Raw genomic sequence first — 16,492 nt, 5'->3', positions numbered from 1 at the left:
GTTTCAGGGCTGCTTTAATTTATTTCCAGATGTTTATGGCACCAAGGGGTTGCTCTGCTAGGCAGGGATCAGTGGGGCACAGACACAATCCAGCTTTGCCTCCTTCCTCCCAGGGAGGCTTCCTACACCAGGAAGAGGGGTTGCATCAGAACACCCCATAGTGAGAGAGTCCTCCCTTGTTCAGCTAAGCCAGCACAGCTCGCTGCAGCTGCTTGCTGGTGCTTCAGTGCAAGGGGAGACTGAAGTAACACGAAGCAGTGGGCAGTGTCCTCTGTACACGAACTATCCAAAAACCATTTAGCATTCTTCAAGCAAGGCTCTGCCTCACAAAATGCTTTTCGCTCATTTACGTGACAAATCCACCAACTCTACAGTAACTTTAGAAAAAGAAATTCCAACAAGCTGGTGACTTTACACAGCTGGCACTGGGATTTCTTCCCCCTTGCTGCCTTTCCTCCACATGCCTGGGAGCCGAGCACATACACTGATCCCAAATCTGGAATGAATCAGTGTCACAGATTCATAGAGTCTAAGGCCAGAAGGGACCAGCAGATCATCTAGTCTGACCGCGGCTATAACACAGACCATTACATTTTACCCCATATTGAGCCCAATAACTTGAGTTAAACCAAAGCAGTTCAACTGATTAAGTGGGATATACCCAAATGATCCCAGCACCATGCTGCAGAGGAAGGTGAAAAAACCAAGCTCCGTGCCCATCTGGCAGGGTAGATAAAATCAATTATTAAAAAAAAAAAAAAAGATTTTTTAAAATTTAAATGCAATCCAGATTTTTTTTTTTAATAAACTTCTTTAAAATTAAATTTGAAATTGACAATCTATGTTAAGGCCTAAAATTATAATCTATTAAAATAATTTAAATACAAAAATTAGTATTTGCTGCCAAATTTTAAAGAAATTCACACCCCTGAACAGGCTAAAATAGCTAAAAAGTACAAATGCAAAACACAGTTACAACAGATGATTTAAACCAAGGTTTCCTGCCTGCCAATTTAAATGAGGGTTAAAATTGCAACCCCCCCTTGCAATCTGACCAGGGGGAAAATCCCTTCCCAGCCCCAAATCTGGTGATCAGTTTGACTCTGAACATGTGAGCAAGGCACAGCAGCCAAGCATCTAGGAAAGAGGATTTTCTGTACCACCTCAGAGCGTTGGGCCACCCCATCCAGTGTCCCATCTCCAGCTGTGGCCAAACCCTCATGCTCCAGAGAAAAGCAATCCCCACCCCCGAATACATACGCTCAACTGTGCACCAGGGAAAGCTGCGTGAGTTGTTAAGATGCCTTGAAAGAGCAGAACCTTCCCATCCCCCTATCTGAATGTGGATCCTCTCTGTATGCCCAAGAGGCCAAAAACCAACCCCAAAGGAGAATGATCAATGTACCTTGTCTTCCAGGTTCTTGACAGGGGTTATGGTCAGAACCCTTTTGTCCTGATCCTGGCTTTTCTGCTCCTCCGTCAACTGGCTAGATCTTCTGTGGCTTTGTCCTTTCGGAGGCTGTTCTCCGTTCCTGTGAGTCTCTTCGGCCACCTTTGCCTGTTGGTTCGATGCTCTTGGTCTATCAGGAGTTGGGTCATCCTGTGAATGGCTGGACTTTCTGGGACTAAGCACTACTTCCTCATCAGTGTTATACTGGGACCGTGGCCTTTTGCTCGCAGATCCCGCTGTTGAGTGATTCCCTCTTCTCTTGCTGTGGATTAATGTGACCTACAAGACACACTGGCAATGTACTGGGTTGTTTCCTTCCCCAGCCAGCATGCAGACAGCTTGTAATTCAGAGAAAGTCTTTACCCCAAAACTGATTCCCTTAAATGCCCATAGAGACTGGGCTCCTAAATCAGACAGATCCACATCTGAACAGCTCGTACAGGCCAGCAAGCTACAGATGACCAACGAACAGCATACGGAAAGGGCCTGATTCTCCTCTCACTTGCTTCACCTGTGTCACTCTGCTGACTCCAAGGGAGTCACTTTGGATTCACACGAAGATAAGGAACAGGAGAATTGTGCCTACAGAGCTTAACGCCAAGTCAAAGAAGCCAAGTGCAGTGATGGGGCAGCCCCAAAACAACCCCAACATCTTGGGCATGTGCCACCTTAGTTAATTTCATTAAAAATATCTTTTCCCCAAGGAACAGTGGAACAAGCAGGACATTATCCAGCCAATATTCTGGCTCTCCTATGAAAGTCAGAGTCTTGTGATCTAGGATACTAACCCTACCTTCACATTCCTGGGAAAGCTTAAAGCTGGCACCAGATGAAGGTGCGACTACTTGCAAGGTTTTTTAAGAAGAGGCGCTGCCTGAGTTACAGAAAGGTAAGTTCTGTATGCAACTGATGAGTATTGTTGAATTTGTAAGAAAAGCAATTAAAAAAAAAGTTAACAAAACCAACCCCTGACCTCACAGTTTCAATTAGGATTTCTGAAAGCCAGCATGCAGCTGCTGCATATCATCCCAGAGGTGGCTGCATTTCAGTGGTGGGTGAAGCAATCCCTGTATTCACGGAGAGGCAGCCAGGAGACCTGGATTCTACTCCTGTTTCTGCCACTGACCTGCTGTGCCTCTATTCCCCCTTTGTTTAGGTTGTAAGCTCTTCGGAGCATGGACAGTCTCTCACTATATACATATACATCACCAATCCCGAAGGGGCCTTGATCTCAGGCTGGAGCCTTTAAGGCACTACCCGAATACAAATAATTAACAGCAGCAGCATTAATTTTGTAGAGGACTTTAAGATCCTTCTGGATGAAAGTAAAAACTTAGATGGAATGAGCTGTCTTTACTTTCCTGATGAAGTTACAACTGGATCTGCTAAGATCTCCTGGCTGGGGAATCCTTAGTAGAGAAATATACTACTTCCATGCAGGTTTGCTAGAGCAAGATCATAACGCTGACCTCAATGCAATGTGTAAAACCTAACTGGAAGCAGTTGTGCATGGACCCTACTCTTTAATGCAGTATTCTTTTTAAAAAACCAAGAAGGTCTGATCTAGAAGAATCCCCTGGAGAATCCTTACCTGCGCAATATCATCGTCTCCCACCTCTCTGGGGTTTTCTGTCGTCTCCTCCTCCTCCTCCTCCATCCTTTCTTGTGTTTCAGGATGTGTGTTCTCTTCCTGTCCCTGCATGGATGCCAGCAACTCCTCCGCAATCATTTTCACCTAGCATTGCAAGGACATTTTTAAAAGGCATCACTTAATGGAGGACAAAGAACAAGAACATCCTGACTCAACTATGCAACTACACTTTGTAAGAGGGGAGGATGTTTTTGCTTCCGTTAGATATTTTGTGTGCACTTACTAGCTGGTGGAAGGACCCTGGGCTGACAGGCGGGGAGACTCAAGCCCTCTCTTTAGTCACAGAATTTGTCCAGGATGGGAAGCAGCAGTGCAAGATGCACCATGCTGCCACCCTCCTGTGCCTCATTCCTGATCTGGAGGGACCACTGCTAGGAGGTTGGAATTTAGCCTCATTCAGTGTATGGCCTCTCTGCTGAGGCTGCTAGCAACCAGGGTCAAAGACAGCTCTTTTCAGAGTCAGAGAAAGGAGCAGGTGCTTGGCAATACAGTGAGCCCGGAAGAAATACTGGTGACACAATGAAAAGATAGCCAATTGAAACCAGTTATTAGCCAAAGACCAGTGCATCGAAGCAACAATTCAACTCATTGACCAAGTGGAGCCCCTGGATACCGTGAATGGCAAGTGACAGATACTGGTGACCTGGGAGATCAAAGTGCGCAGGCAGAAATGAGAGATTAGGGTGAATTTTTCTGCATCAGCACAGCAGAGTTCTGCAACATATGGTGAAATACAAGCCTGTTTGATTGCAATCTTAACCTCCACATAGGACTTCTGCCTATACTGGTTTTGTTTTACTGGGTATGTCTGTGCCACGTGGACCAGGCACCCCACTCTGTTACTGATGCCAATGGGGTCATCTGAGGAAGGAATGCAAAAGCAATAAAGCTAGACAAAGAACAGACGGAAGTCCAGGGCACATGCAGATAAAATACTCAAACAAAAGGGTATATTTTCCTCCGGCGATAATGCACACAGCTGCCATTAGCTTTAATGGGAGCTGTGCAAAATGAGCAGTGACTACACAGTGGTTGCCATTAAAATCATTTGCCACTTGCAAGGACTACCGTATTTCTAATACTTAATTACTATGAGTACCTTAACTACTGGTGAGTAGAAAACAAAGACAGTAAAGACCATCACTCCATCCGGAATGGAATTTATTGCTGGCTCTTGTATAACAGCCACAGCTAATTGGCAAAGAAAACCAAAAACTGATACTGTCATTTGCAGGAGCCCCCCTTACCGGAAATCTTTAGAGCAGTTTAACCTTATGGGTCCACAAAACAAAGCTGCCGAATCCTGGCGTCAGGCAGCTCAGAAAGATCAGACACTTACCCTCCATCGGGTAAATTCACCGAGGGAGCTGGGTCCATATATGACGTGGGTTTGTGCAGACTTCAGAAACTTTTTCCTGATGAACATCACATGCTCGGCTGAATACTTCTCAGGGAGTTGGCTTCGGAAGTGCCTCTCCCAGTGAGCTGTGACCTAGGCAGAGAGATCTGGTTCACTGAACTGGATGCTTCATGGAAATCAGAAGGCTCCCTACTAAAACTGCTCCAGAAATGGCCAGACACTGTTCTGTTTGAAATTTACGTGATCAGGTGCTTGTATACGATCTCAGCTCATTTGGGAAGGGGAGGAGGATTTGTTAACACATTTTGCATTTGTGTTTTAACTTTAAAGAACACGTTATGTGTTAAAAAGAGGCACCCTGGAAGCATCTGCAAATAAATTATATATTTACATAGTATCTTTACTCATGGGACACTTGTATTTTTAGGTCTGATTGTGTAAGCAAATAGTTTTTAAGTGAGGTGACACAAGACCAATCACACTACTGAAAGGGGTACATTAGTCTGGAAAGACTGAGAACCACATACTTACGGGTTGTTGCAGTAAGCCCAGAAAAGCTGAAGGCCCCTGACACACATCTCAGCCAATCCCATTTACTATGGGCTGCAAGGGTATCTAATGTAGGGCTATCAAATCCCCCCTGCACAAAGGGGAATTCCAGGTGGGAAGATCTGTCAGGTTTGCAGCCCTTATACACCAGCAGAGCTGCTATACAGGTGTTGCTGAGAATCCCAGCATCAGGGGCCATGTCTTGTAGTGCTGAGCATGCTGGTTTAAACTGGGGGCAGTGGATGGTCACAAAGGCTGGGTGGAGCGAGTGTAAGGAGATTAACGAAAACTAGGAGAGCAATCATGAATTGGTTTCAAAGAACAGGAGGCCAGTGAAGAGGACTCTGAAGTATTTACAAGGACTGTTCACACTCCAGATGAAACTGTGCTATCGTATTTAAACACGCCTGCTGCCAGCATAGTTTCAATGGCAAAGTGGACGACAGGGTCTGAGATGTTAACCTCATTATTGCATTGTATCTACTGTAGAGCCTCCGAGTTACGAACTGACCAGTCAACCACACATCTCATTTGTAACCGTAAGTATGCAATCAGGCAGCAGCAGAAACCCCCAAAAAAGCAAATACAGTACTGTGTTAAATGTAAAATACTAAAACAATAAAGGGAAAGTTAAAAAAAAAAAAGATTTGACAAAGTGCTTGTTTCATTTAAATTAAGATGGTTAAAAGCAGAATTGTCTTCTGCATAGTTAAGTTTCAAACCAATATTAAGTCAATGTTCAGTTGTAAACTTTTGAAAGAACTAAAACGTTTTGTTGAGAGTTACGAACAACCTACATTCCCGAGACACTTGTAACTCTGAGGTTCTACTGTAAGTCTAAGCTATTTCTTAGGCATGCATGTGGAAACATTACACATCTTACCTTGTTGGTCAGCTCTCGGCTGTTGACAACTCTCACATGATTAGCTAATTTGGTTACATCCTTGCCATTGAGTAGCCGAAGATTTTGTAAAAGAAACATGACCTTATAGTCATCATTGGTCTAGAAAACAGATAGAAGTTTGAGTTATGGTAACACGTGTATGATATTTCCTTGAACAAATAATCAGTTTGTTTTTAAATTACAAATCCACTAGGAGGGAATTGAATACATTTATTCCACAATGGGCACTTAAAATAATTTAGCACCATACAAGACTTCCCGATCAAATATACTCCATTTACAAGTACAAGTTTTTTCCTGATTGCCAGCCCTGCAAACTCAACCTGGGGTCTGAAAGTCAAGTCAGGCTCCTTCCTGTTCATACATCACCAGGACTAAAATCTCTGCCAGTAGCTACACCAGAGAGTTGTGCAGGTAGGATAGCTGGCAGAATTTGCTTCGGTATGTAGAACTCAGTTAACTCTTCTGTTGATGACCTCCCTTGCTCTCCCACAGCTGTAGCAAGTCTGCAGTGTTATGTGGAGTACAAAGTAGCAAAAGGGCTTTTGTGGTCCCCAAGATCCCTTTCACACCTAGCACTTCCAATGCGCTTTCCATCTTCAAAGCGTTGCACAGAGCAGTGATGTTAGAGCACCCTGAACAAGCAGCCCTAGGTGGGAAGTTTCCTGTAGCTGGCCTAATGACTAGAGCACTGGTCTGGGACACGAGAGACCTGGCTCTGCCACTGGCATGCTGGATGACCCTGGGCCCTCTGTGTGCATCAGTTTCCTCGTCTGTACAATAGAGATAATGCTACTGGACCTCCTTTGTAAAGCACTTTGAGATCTACTGTTCAAGAGTGCTATATAAGGTACTATTATTATTTACGTTCCAGTCAATAAACTGCTGATCACATAAGGATGGAAACTGTATCACTCACTGTCAGGTAGACATTGTTTTCATAGTTTAGCTCCTCCAGCAGCGGGAACTGCTTCAGGACAGTCACATCTTCCAGTTGGTTGTTACTGCAGTTTAGGACACGCAGGTCTGGCAGGCTTAGATTAGCAGGTAGTTTGTCCAACAGATTATCAGAGAGATCAAGATTTTGCAGATGTCTCAGACGGGAAAACAACCGTGGGTCCAAGTCTCCGGTCTTTAACTGCAGCTTGGATAAGCTGAAACAAAACAAAAACAAAACATGCTGTCTCCGGTTCCCCAAAGGTAGACACATCTGACTTTTAATGGACATCAAGTTTTATTCTGCTGCACTTCTCACTCAGGCAAAACTTGCTGAGTAAGTCTTGCTGACCCTACATTAACTTTTGAATGTAGTGCTGCATGTTTCAAGCACAAATCTGAAGGCGGCAAGGAGAGAGTTGTTAAGCGTAACCACAAGTGTGGTGGGTGAACAGTAACCATTGCTAACACCTACAGGCAAAACCTGCACCTGTTACTTACTGAGAAAACACAGCCATTTGTGACACTCCCAATTCACTGAAAATAAACAGTGGAATGACTGTATCTTAATTGCCAGGCCATGCAGTCAGTGGCTCACTACAAAACAAGTTATTGTTCCTATGAAAACTATTCCCTATCCTATTGTGATAACAATTATAACTAGCCATTTTGATGCATCTCTGTTGCTGAATTCTTTGAGTTCACATCTTTCAGAGTCCACACTTGACTTCCAGAACACTATTTCCAAAAGAGAAATAACATAGCCGAGTTATTTTCTCATCAGACTGTCTCTCTTGTATCCATTTACATCACATACATGACGGCCAGACGCACAGGATACACTATATAATTCATGCACCTCAAAGCACTTCCCTCTCTAACCACTAAATCATCTTGCCTAGGATCAGCCCCTGAGCAGTTTTCAAACAACTGACTAACTTTCAGAAAAATAAATGATGTTTTACTTTCAATAAATAAAATAAAATAAAGCAAACAAATAAATAAAAGCATGCTGTAAAAGGATTCCAATGTGGAATTCCACCTACAAGCCCTAGAACAAACAGAAGTTTAAGGAAGTTGTGACCAATTGGTCCTAAAAAAAAAAACAACCAGGTGATTCATCCCATTGGAGAAATGGGAAATTCTCTTTCTAAGGTGACAGAGGACCTTTACCACCTGACATATCATGAGAATTGAGGTCAGACTGGTCTGGTTAAACCTTTACATTGCAGTCCAGATTCTGATCCCCTTACTCACAGCAAGTAGCACCTTACTCCTTGAGTGGTTCCCATAAAAGACAATGGAGGAAAGTGCTATTTAATGTAAGGAGATCAGAAGTCAGCCCTCCTTAAACAGTTCTCCAGTAAAATACATGGCATATGCAGAATTGATATGGTGGCAAAGATCTTGCAACTGCAGATAATATGACTATCTTATTCTTGCCTATTCAACCCTACAGTGCTGATAAAGCCCTGGTACCTATCACACTATCAAGTATTCCATATTTTATAACATATGTGTGTTATTTCTAGGGCTGTCAATTAATCGCAGTTAGCTCACGTGATTAACTCAAAAATATTAATTGTGATTAATTGCACAGTTAAACAATAGAATACCAATTGGAATTTATTAAATATTTTGGATCTTTTTGTACATTGTAACTGAAATCAAAGCATATATTATTCTTGATTACAAATATTTCTACTGTGAAAGATAAAAGAAATAGTCTTTTTCAATTCACCTCATACAAGTACTGTAGTGCAATCTCTGTGTCGTGAAAGTGCAACTTACAAATGTAGACCTTTTTTGTTACATAACTTCACTCAAAAACAAAACAATGTAAAACTTCAGAGCCTACAAGTCCACTCAGTCCTACTTCTTGTTCAGACAATCGCTAAGACAAACAAATTTGTTTACATTTACAAGAGATAATGCTGCCCTCTTCTTATTTACAATGTCACCAGAAAGTGAGAACAGGAATTTGCACGGCACTTTTGTAGCCGGCATTGTAAACTATTTACGTGCCAGATATGCTAAACATTCGTATGCGCCTTCATGCTTCAGCAACCATTCCAGAAGACATGTTTCCATGCTGATGGCGCTTGTTAAAAGAATAATGCATTAATTAAGTTTGTGACTGAACTCCTTGGGGGAGAGTTTTATGTTCCCTGCTCTGATTTACACACATTTTGCCGTATATTTCATGTTATAGCCGTCTCGGATGATGATCCAGCACATGTTGTTCATTTTAAGAACATTTTCACTGCAGATTTGACAAAAAGCAAAGAATGTACCAACGTGAGATTTTGAAAGATAGCTACAGCGCTCGACCCAAGGTTTAAGAATCTGAAGCGCCTTCCAAACTCTGAGAGGGACGAGGTGTGGAGCAGGCTTTCAAAAGTCTTAAAAGAGCAACACTCCAGTGAGCAAACTACAGAGCCTGAACCAACAAAAAAGAAAATCAACCTTCTGCCGGTGGCATCTGACTCAGATGATGAAAATGAACATGAGTTGGTCCGCACTGCTTTGGATTGTTATTGATCAGAACCTGTCATCAGCATGGACATACGTCCGCTGGAATGGTGGTTGAAACATGAAGGGTCTTATTAATCTTTAGTGCATCTGGCACGTAAATATCTTGCAACGCTGGCTACAACAGTGCCATGAGAACGCCTGTTCTCATTTTCAAGTGGCATTGTAAACAAGAAGCGGGCAGCATTATCTCCTGCAAATGTAAACAAACTTGTTTGTCTGAGTGATTGTCTGAACAAGAAATAAGACTGAGTGGACTTGCAGGCTCTAAAGTTTTACATTGTTTTATTTTTGAATGCAGTTATTTTCTGTACATAATTCTAAATTTGCAAGTTCAATTTTCATGATAAAGAGACAGCACTAAAGTACTAGTATTAGGTGAATTGAAAAATACTAATTTTTTTTGTTTTTTTACATTGCAAATACTTGTAATAAAAAATAAATATAAAGTGAGCACTGTACCTTTTGTATTCTGTTTTGTAATTGAAATCAATGTACTTGAAAATGTAGAAAACATCCAAAAATATTTAAATAAATGGTATGCTATTATTGTTTAACAGTGCGATTAATCATGATTAATTTTTTTAATCGCTTGACAGCCCTAGTTATTTTATATTCCAATAACACTATTTAAAGAAGGAAAAAAAGGGGGGGTATAGCCCAGGTTGGATTCAACTGGAATTTGACTACAGTCTGGTTTGCACTTACTTCAAAGTCTCAATCTTTCGTAGCCTAGTAGATCTTGGAACCGCTCTTTCCAAAAGAAGCTCTGTAGTAACTTTTGACATTTTTAATTTCCGCCCCTTTCCTGGAAGCACAAAGCCGTCAGCCGTAGACTGTCTTCTTGGAACCTTCCTGGTGAAAGAAACAGGAATTAGGGGGAATCCTTTAAAACTGTGTCCCAGAAAGAAAAAAAAGTTATGGTGCAACTACCCCATTGATAAAGCTGACATCACTGGGTGATATTAGTAACCCAGCCTTGCAAAACAACCAATTTCCACTTCACCTGCCCTGACTGCAATAATGATAATAAAAACACTAGTGATATTTTACTCACCCATTAAAAGAAGTCACTCATTACAGGCGAGTTGTACCCTAGATTGTAAGCTGTTTGGTGCAGGGACCACATTTTAGTTCTGTGTTTGTACAGCACCAAGCACAAAAGGGCCCAGTCCATGACTAGGACTCTTAGACGCTACCGCAATGCAAATAATAAACAATACCTGCCTACTGCAAGGTTTCTTCCTCTGACGCAAGTGTTACTGCCCACTGGATAAGATACTGGACTACAGAGACCACTAGCTGGATCCAGTCTGGCAATTCCTGAATTCCTAAAATTTTGCAAACCTGGACTAACTAGCTGATTCCCCTATCCAAAGGGAGAGAAGGTACAAATGATAATGTCCATCACCTTTGATGGGCACTGATTTCTCACAGGGGAAAGAAATGTTAATAGCAATATTGTAGGTTATTAGGAAACACATTGCTGTGGAAAGGGGAAATGACACATATTCTGTTATTTAAAAATACTATGTCCAGTGCCAGAACAGCCTTATGGAACTGCTGTTGGGGATACTGGGCCTTGGTTTAGCTTTCTTTCCAGCCCTAGTCCTAAAGGGAGTACAAAAAAAGCTATTAGGCCATGATCATGACCTGCCTTCTAGTCCCATTGTTGGAACAGAGATTAGGCTGCAAGTTGATAAGAGTATGTGGGCCCTGAGCAGTCACTTGTCTTGCTAAAGAAGACTTGCTACAGTCAGCTGTAAGGTCTGTTTGGGACCAACACTGTTGCATTGTTTCTTTTGTTTAAATAAAGGCTTTGCAGGCTCAACAGTAGGGAGACTCTCATTTCAAATAATAATTTTCCCATTTTATCCAAGAATTAAAAGCATTAAACCTGACAATTTCATCAGTGACCATTTATGGCCTGATCCAGCAAGCTGCAGAATCCCCTTCATCTCCCAGGGCAGTCAGTGGGAGTTGAGTTCCAGGATCAGACCCCTACATACTGATATATTCAAGCCTCCCATAAACCCCCACGTCAATTATAAGAGTCCAAACAGTTACGAGCTAAAATCAGTGCAGGCACAGCTGAGTTATGAGCCATGTCACCATGTTAGAAACTCTGCTGATGTCTCAGACACAGCTGTGTCACACCATCATGGGCCACATTATGGGTGACACTGGGGCCATACCATGGACCATCTCACATATAGGGGCTCTGTCACCACTGAGTTACAGAGCAGATTATAGTGACTGTATTACAGACTTTGCCATCACATTACAGGCCACGTCACAGCTATGTTTCACACAGCCACGTTCTGGACTAGCACCCACTCAGGGACACATCCTTGGCCTGTTCTGGCGCAAAGGTGCCAACACTATGTCATGACTCAAATCACCATGTTCTAGGCCAGTTCTGCATCAGAGCTGTGTCACTGTGTAATGGACTGCATTGCTGTGTTCCAAGTTGCTTCTGGATCAGAACAGCGATAAGGGCTGCATCACCAAATTCTCCTCCAGTCCTGGCTCAGCAACACATCACCGTTATGGATTAGGTCACTACACTATCACAGTATCGCCGTGTCCACATTGCCATATTCTGGCTCAAGGTTGTGTTGCCACATTATGGGCCATGTGGCTATGACCATGTCACGGTGTTCTGGTCCGGTTTTGGCTTAGGGTTGCTTTGCCACGTTACAGGCTGCCTGGCCATGACTGTTGCTGTGTTCTGGTCTGGTTCTGGCTCAGGGCTGTATTGCGTTAGTATGTTACAGGCCACGTCTGAGTGGCTGTGTTGCCATGTTATGGGTTGCATGGCTGTGACCAAGTAACTGCATACTGGTCCAGTTCCAACAAGGTTTGTGTTGCCATGTTGTTGATCATGTTGCTGTGACCTAGTTGGGGTGTTCCGGTTCAGTTCTAGCACAGGGTTGCGTTGCCGTGCTATGGGTTGTATGGCTATGTTCCAATCCAGGTCTGGATCCGGATTGCGTTGCCATGTTAAGGTTCATGTGGTTGTGGCTGAGCCACCGTTTCAATCCAGTTCTGGCATAGGGTTGTGTTGCCATGTCACGCAGCTGTGACCGGGTCGCCGTGGTCTGGTCTGGCCCAGTTCCAGCGTGGGATTGTGCTGTTATGTTATGGGTCATGTGGCTGTGACCCGGTCACCCTGCCCAGGTCAGTTCCAACTCAGGATTACATTGCTGTGTTTTGTCATGTTGCTGTGTCCTGGTCCAGCTCCAAAGAGATGTGGCATTGCCATGTTCTGGGCCATATGGCCGTGTCTGAATCGGCACGTTCTGGTCCAGTTCCGGTGCCGTGTTCTGAGACGGACCGCTGAGTCCGGATCGCTGTGATCTGCTCCAGTTGCAGAGCGGGGCACGTCACCACATTATGTGTTAACACGGCTGTGACTGTGTTGTGTTCTGGTCCAGCCCAGTTCCCGGGTGGGTCTGGGGGTGCAGAGCCTCCATGGGCATGTCCCCATGTACCAGCTCAGTCCTGACTCAGAGCCCTGCCCGAAGCATGGAGGGCTGCCAAAAACCCCATGTTCTAGGCCGGCCCAGGCTCACAGCCCTACCTGCGATGTGGGGGGGACGGGAAGGGGGAGAGCCCCCGTGTCCCGGGCCAGGCCTGCGATGTTGGGATGGGGTCAACCCCCCCCCCCCAATGTCTCATGCCAACCCTGCCTGCGTGTTGGGGGTGGGGATGGGGGTCAACCCCCCGCCCCCGTGTGCCAGGCCGGCCCTGGCTCCGGGCCAGGCCTGCGATGTTGCGGGGAGGGAGCCCCCGTGTCCCAGGCCGGCCCTGCCCGAGCTGGAGTTGGGCAGAGCCGGGCCCTGGCCCCAGGCGCCGAGCGGCGGCTGAGGCCGGAAATGGGGGAGGACTACAACTCCCAGCACCCCCCGCGGCCGAGCGTGGTCCGCTAGCTTGGCCGGCGGTCCCGGAGACTGCTGGGAAAGCGAGTTCCGCGTAGGGGCGGACGGAGCGGCTCTGGGCCTGCCGGAGCCGGGCCGGGGAGCCCTGGTGTCCCTCCCCCCGCCGCGGGTCCCCTCCCCCCGTCCGCCCGCCCCGCCGCCCCGCCACTCGCTCACCTGCCGCCGGGGCCGCGCGCGGGCCGCGCTGGGCCCTGCCGCCGCTGCGGAGCCGGGAGCGCAGAGCCCGGCGGGCGGCGATCGGGGGCCGGGCGGAGCCTGCCCCGCGGGATGGAGGCGCGGGGAGGCGGCGGCGGCGGCGCGGGGCCCGCCTGCGGCTGCAAGGGGATCCGCTCCTGCCTGCTCTGCGAGGGGCCCGCGCTGGCCGCTCCGCCCCCGCAGGTAGCGGGGGGAGGGGCCGGGAGGGGGCAGCGGGGGGGGACAGAGGGGCGCTGGTGGGGGGGCAGGGAGGGATGGGGCAGAATGGGGGGGAGACAATGGAAGGGGCAAGGGCAGAATGGGGGGGTAGTGGGGTGTAGTAGGGTGACCAGATGTCCCCATTTTATATATTTGGGGATTATCTTATATAGACTCCTAGTGCCCCCCCCACACACACACACTTCACACTTGCTGTCTGGTCACCCCACCGTGTGGACAGGCCCAGAGATTGCCTTCTTGCAGCCTCGTGGAGCCCAAGGCCTCTTGCCCCCTTGCTGCCCCAGGGGAACAGAGAGCAGCAGAGGGGTCTGTTGTCTGCCTCCCCCTACCTGGAAGGGTTTTGCATTCCCCCCCTTCCTTAGAGGGAGAGGCTAAGGGGTGCGTGGGGGAGTATCTGTTAAATCAGCAGCTTCCAGTCCCCTGCCCTCCTCTGCTCCTACCGGTAGAGGAAACCGCACAAGAACAGCCCCTGCTCTTGGCATTTCCAGGGCATAGGGTGATGGTATTGGAGATAGCTTCAGGCAACACCCAGGCCTGGGGAGCATGACATTGATCTCTACCTGATTAGGAGTGATGCTAAGGAGCTTCAGAGGGCATCTCCTCTAGCCAGAGCAGTCCATGTTGCTTCAACTTAGAGAGGAGGCACCGTCAAGCCTGACCTGGATCACTTCCTGTTTAGGCCTGTGTCAAATGGATCAAAAAAGACTTGTTAGTCATACAATTGGAGCACCCCGGTTGACCAACCCACACCCAGGAGTCAGTTGCTTACATCTCACCTAGAGGCAGAAAAGACATACAAAATAGTTATTAGGGCAGCCCAGTGGCTAGTGCACTGGACAGTGGATCCATTTTTAAAGCATGGGATTCTGTTCCTTGAACCAGCAGCATTGGTAGAGGTGCCTCTGGTTTTGTAGGGAATCCAGCACTCTTTGCCCCAGTGAAGTCGGTTGCAACCTGGAGCACTGAGGGATGGGAGAGAGGCAATAATCCCTCAAATATACAGTGTGTTTTAAGAATGCACAAGAAATTGCAAAGATGCAACTATAAAAGGAGGGAGACATTTTTCATGAAGACAAACAGTATAACTGGTTAACTCTACCGCAGTCTTATGCGTACATTACCTGTTGCAATGCTATAACAACAGACATCATGGCAGTGTCTTACTGTGCTGTGTCCTTTTTTATTTCCGCAGGAAAAGGGTAACTTCACTTACTGTCCAGCAGCAGGTTTAGCCGTAGGAAATGAATGCTCAGAGTTTGCTGGCTGGGCATTTCCATTTCCAGGAGTATTCTTGCTGGAGGAGTTTATAAATCAAGACGAGGAATCTGAGATGGTTCAGCTGATGGATCAAGATGACTGGAAACTATCGCAGTCTGGCCGAAGGAAGCAGGTCCGATTCCAGAAATATGCTTATTTCTAACTCCCTCTGGGGAAGGAGATTATTTCTTCAGTTAATAAAAATCATGCTTTAGGTTTAATGTTTTCATTAAATTGATTCTTTCTGAAATAACAAAAACATAATTGTATTTGAAATTAGCCAGGATGGGCAGGGGTGGTGTCCCTAGCCTCTGTTTGCCAGAAGCAGGGAATGGGCGACAGATCACTTAATGATTCCCTGTTCTGGTCATTTCCTCTGGGGCATCTAGCACTGGCCACTGTCAGAAGACAGGATACTGGGCTAGATGGACCTTTGGTCTGACCCACTATGGCCGTTCTTATGTTCTCTCAAGAGTGCATTTGTGATTGTTATAATGAATCACACTTGATAGTGCACATTCAAATACAACCTCATATCACATCAGTGTCCATAAACAGGAAAACCGAATACAAGATTATATGACTTTCATGGGGTCATATCAGAATATGACTTGCACCAGTAAGTTACTGGTAAAGATGGGAATAGAACCCAAGAGACCCAGGGCTTCTCAGTTTGTCCAGAGGGTAGTGCCTCCCTAGAAAAGCATGCCCAAGATTTTTATTTAACATCATCTGGTTTTCCTTTTCAACAGGACTATGGGCCCAAAGTGAACTTTAAGAAAAAGAAGCTGAAAGCTGGTGGTTTCATTGGCTTGCCCAGTTTTAGCCAGGAGATTGTGCAGCGAATGAAAGCTCATTCTATGCTAGAGGATTTCTTTCCTGTTGAGCAATGTAACTTGGACTATCTACCTGAAAGAGGTTCTGCCATTGACCCACACTTTGATGACTGGTGGCTTTGGGGGGAGCGACTGGTTAGTTTAAACGTGCTCTCAAAAACTGTGTTGTCCATGTCTTGTGATTCAGAAGAGAGTCTCCAGTTATTTGCCACTCACAGTCAGGGAAGTGGGGCATCAAATCACTCTGCCTCACCTCAAGCTTCTCAGAACCATAAATCAAACAACCTTTCTCCCACATCAGCATGTGAAAATTTGGACAGTTGGGATATTGACCACTCATCTCCCGCAAGACTTATTCCATACAAAGAAGTTACTGTAGACATTCTCTTACCTAGGAGATCCCTGATTGTGCTGTATGGAGATGCACGCTATAAGTGGAAACACGCAATTTACCGCAAGCACATTGAGCATCGCCGGATCTGTGTGACCTTCAGGGAGCTGTCTGCAGAGTTCACTTTGGGAGGAAAGCAGGAAAAACTGGGTAAAGAGCTCCTGGAAATAGCCCTGACATTTCAAGGAAAACCAGTGTGAACATCAGAGGGAGAAAACTGGAATTATGAGTTGTTTGGATATTTGAAAATTAAAGTGTAAAAATTTTGAAA

At 45.7% G+C, this 16,492-nt stretch overlaps 2 protein-coding genes across 4 annotated transcripts in view; one reads left to right on the top strand and one right to left on the bottom strand.

The window, feature by feature from the left end:
• Positions 1-14,399, bottom strand: part of LRWD1 (leucine rich repeats and WD repeat domain containing 1) — a 23,520-nt gene extending 9,121 nt beyond the window's left edge. The window contains exons 1-7 of one of the 3 annotated variants that reach the window (XM_073315376.1): positions 14,298-14,399; positions 10,091-10,237; positions 6,834-7,068; positions 5,894-6,013; positions 4,441-4,593; positions 3,042-3,185; positions 1,406-1,729 (exon numbers count right to left, since the gene is read on the bottom strand). In XM_073315376.1, coding sequence (XP_073171477.1) covers positions 1,406-1,729; positions 3,042-3,185; positions 4,441-4,593; positions 5,894-6,013; positions 6,834-7,068; positions 10,091-10,170 — 1,056 coding nt within the window. In that variant the 5' untranslated portion in view covers positions 10,171-10,237; positions 14,298-14,399. Of the gene's footprint in view, positions 1-1,405; positions 1,730-3,041; positions 3,186-4,440; positions 4,594-5,893; positions 6,014-6,833; positions 7,069-10,090; positions 10,238-11,784; positions 13,029-13,479; positions 13,690-14,297 lie in introns of those variants that run through there. The other 2 variants (XM_073315377.1, XM_073315374.1) reach the window with 2 other exon arrangements.
• On the top strand, positions 13,340-16,492 carry ALKBH4 (alkB homolog 4, lysine demethylase). The gene is made up of 3 exons (XM_073315378.1): positions 13,340-13,701; positions 14,930-15,127; positions 15,747-16,492. Exons 1-3 carry the CDS (start codon positions 13,591-13,593, stop codon positions 16,419-16,421), a joined length of 984 nt encoding a protein of 327 aa, XP_073171479.1. The 5' UTR covers positions 13,340-13,590; the 3' UTR covers positions 16,422-16,492.

The sequence above is a fragment of the Lepidochelys kempii genome, chromosome 17 (assembly GCF_965140265.1).
Source record: "Lepidochelys kempii isolate rLepKem1 chromosome 17, rLepKem1.hap2, whole genome shotgun sequence".
NCBI classification, from domain to species: Eukaryota; Metazoa; Chordata; order Testudines; family Cheloniidae; genus Lepidochelys; species Lepidochelys kempii.
This window is presented reverse-complemented; position numbering and strand designations above follow the sequence as displayed.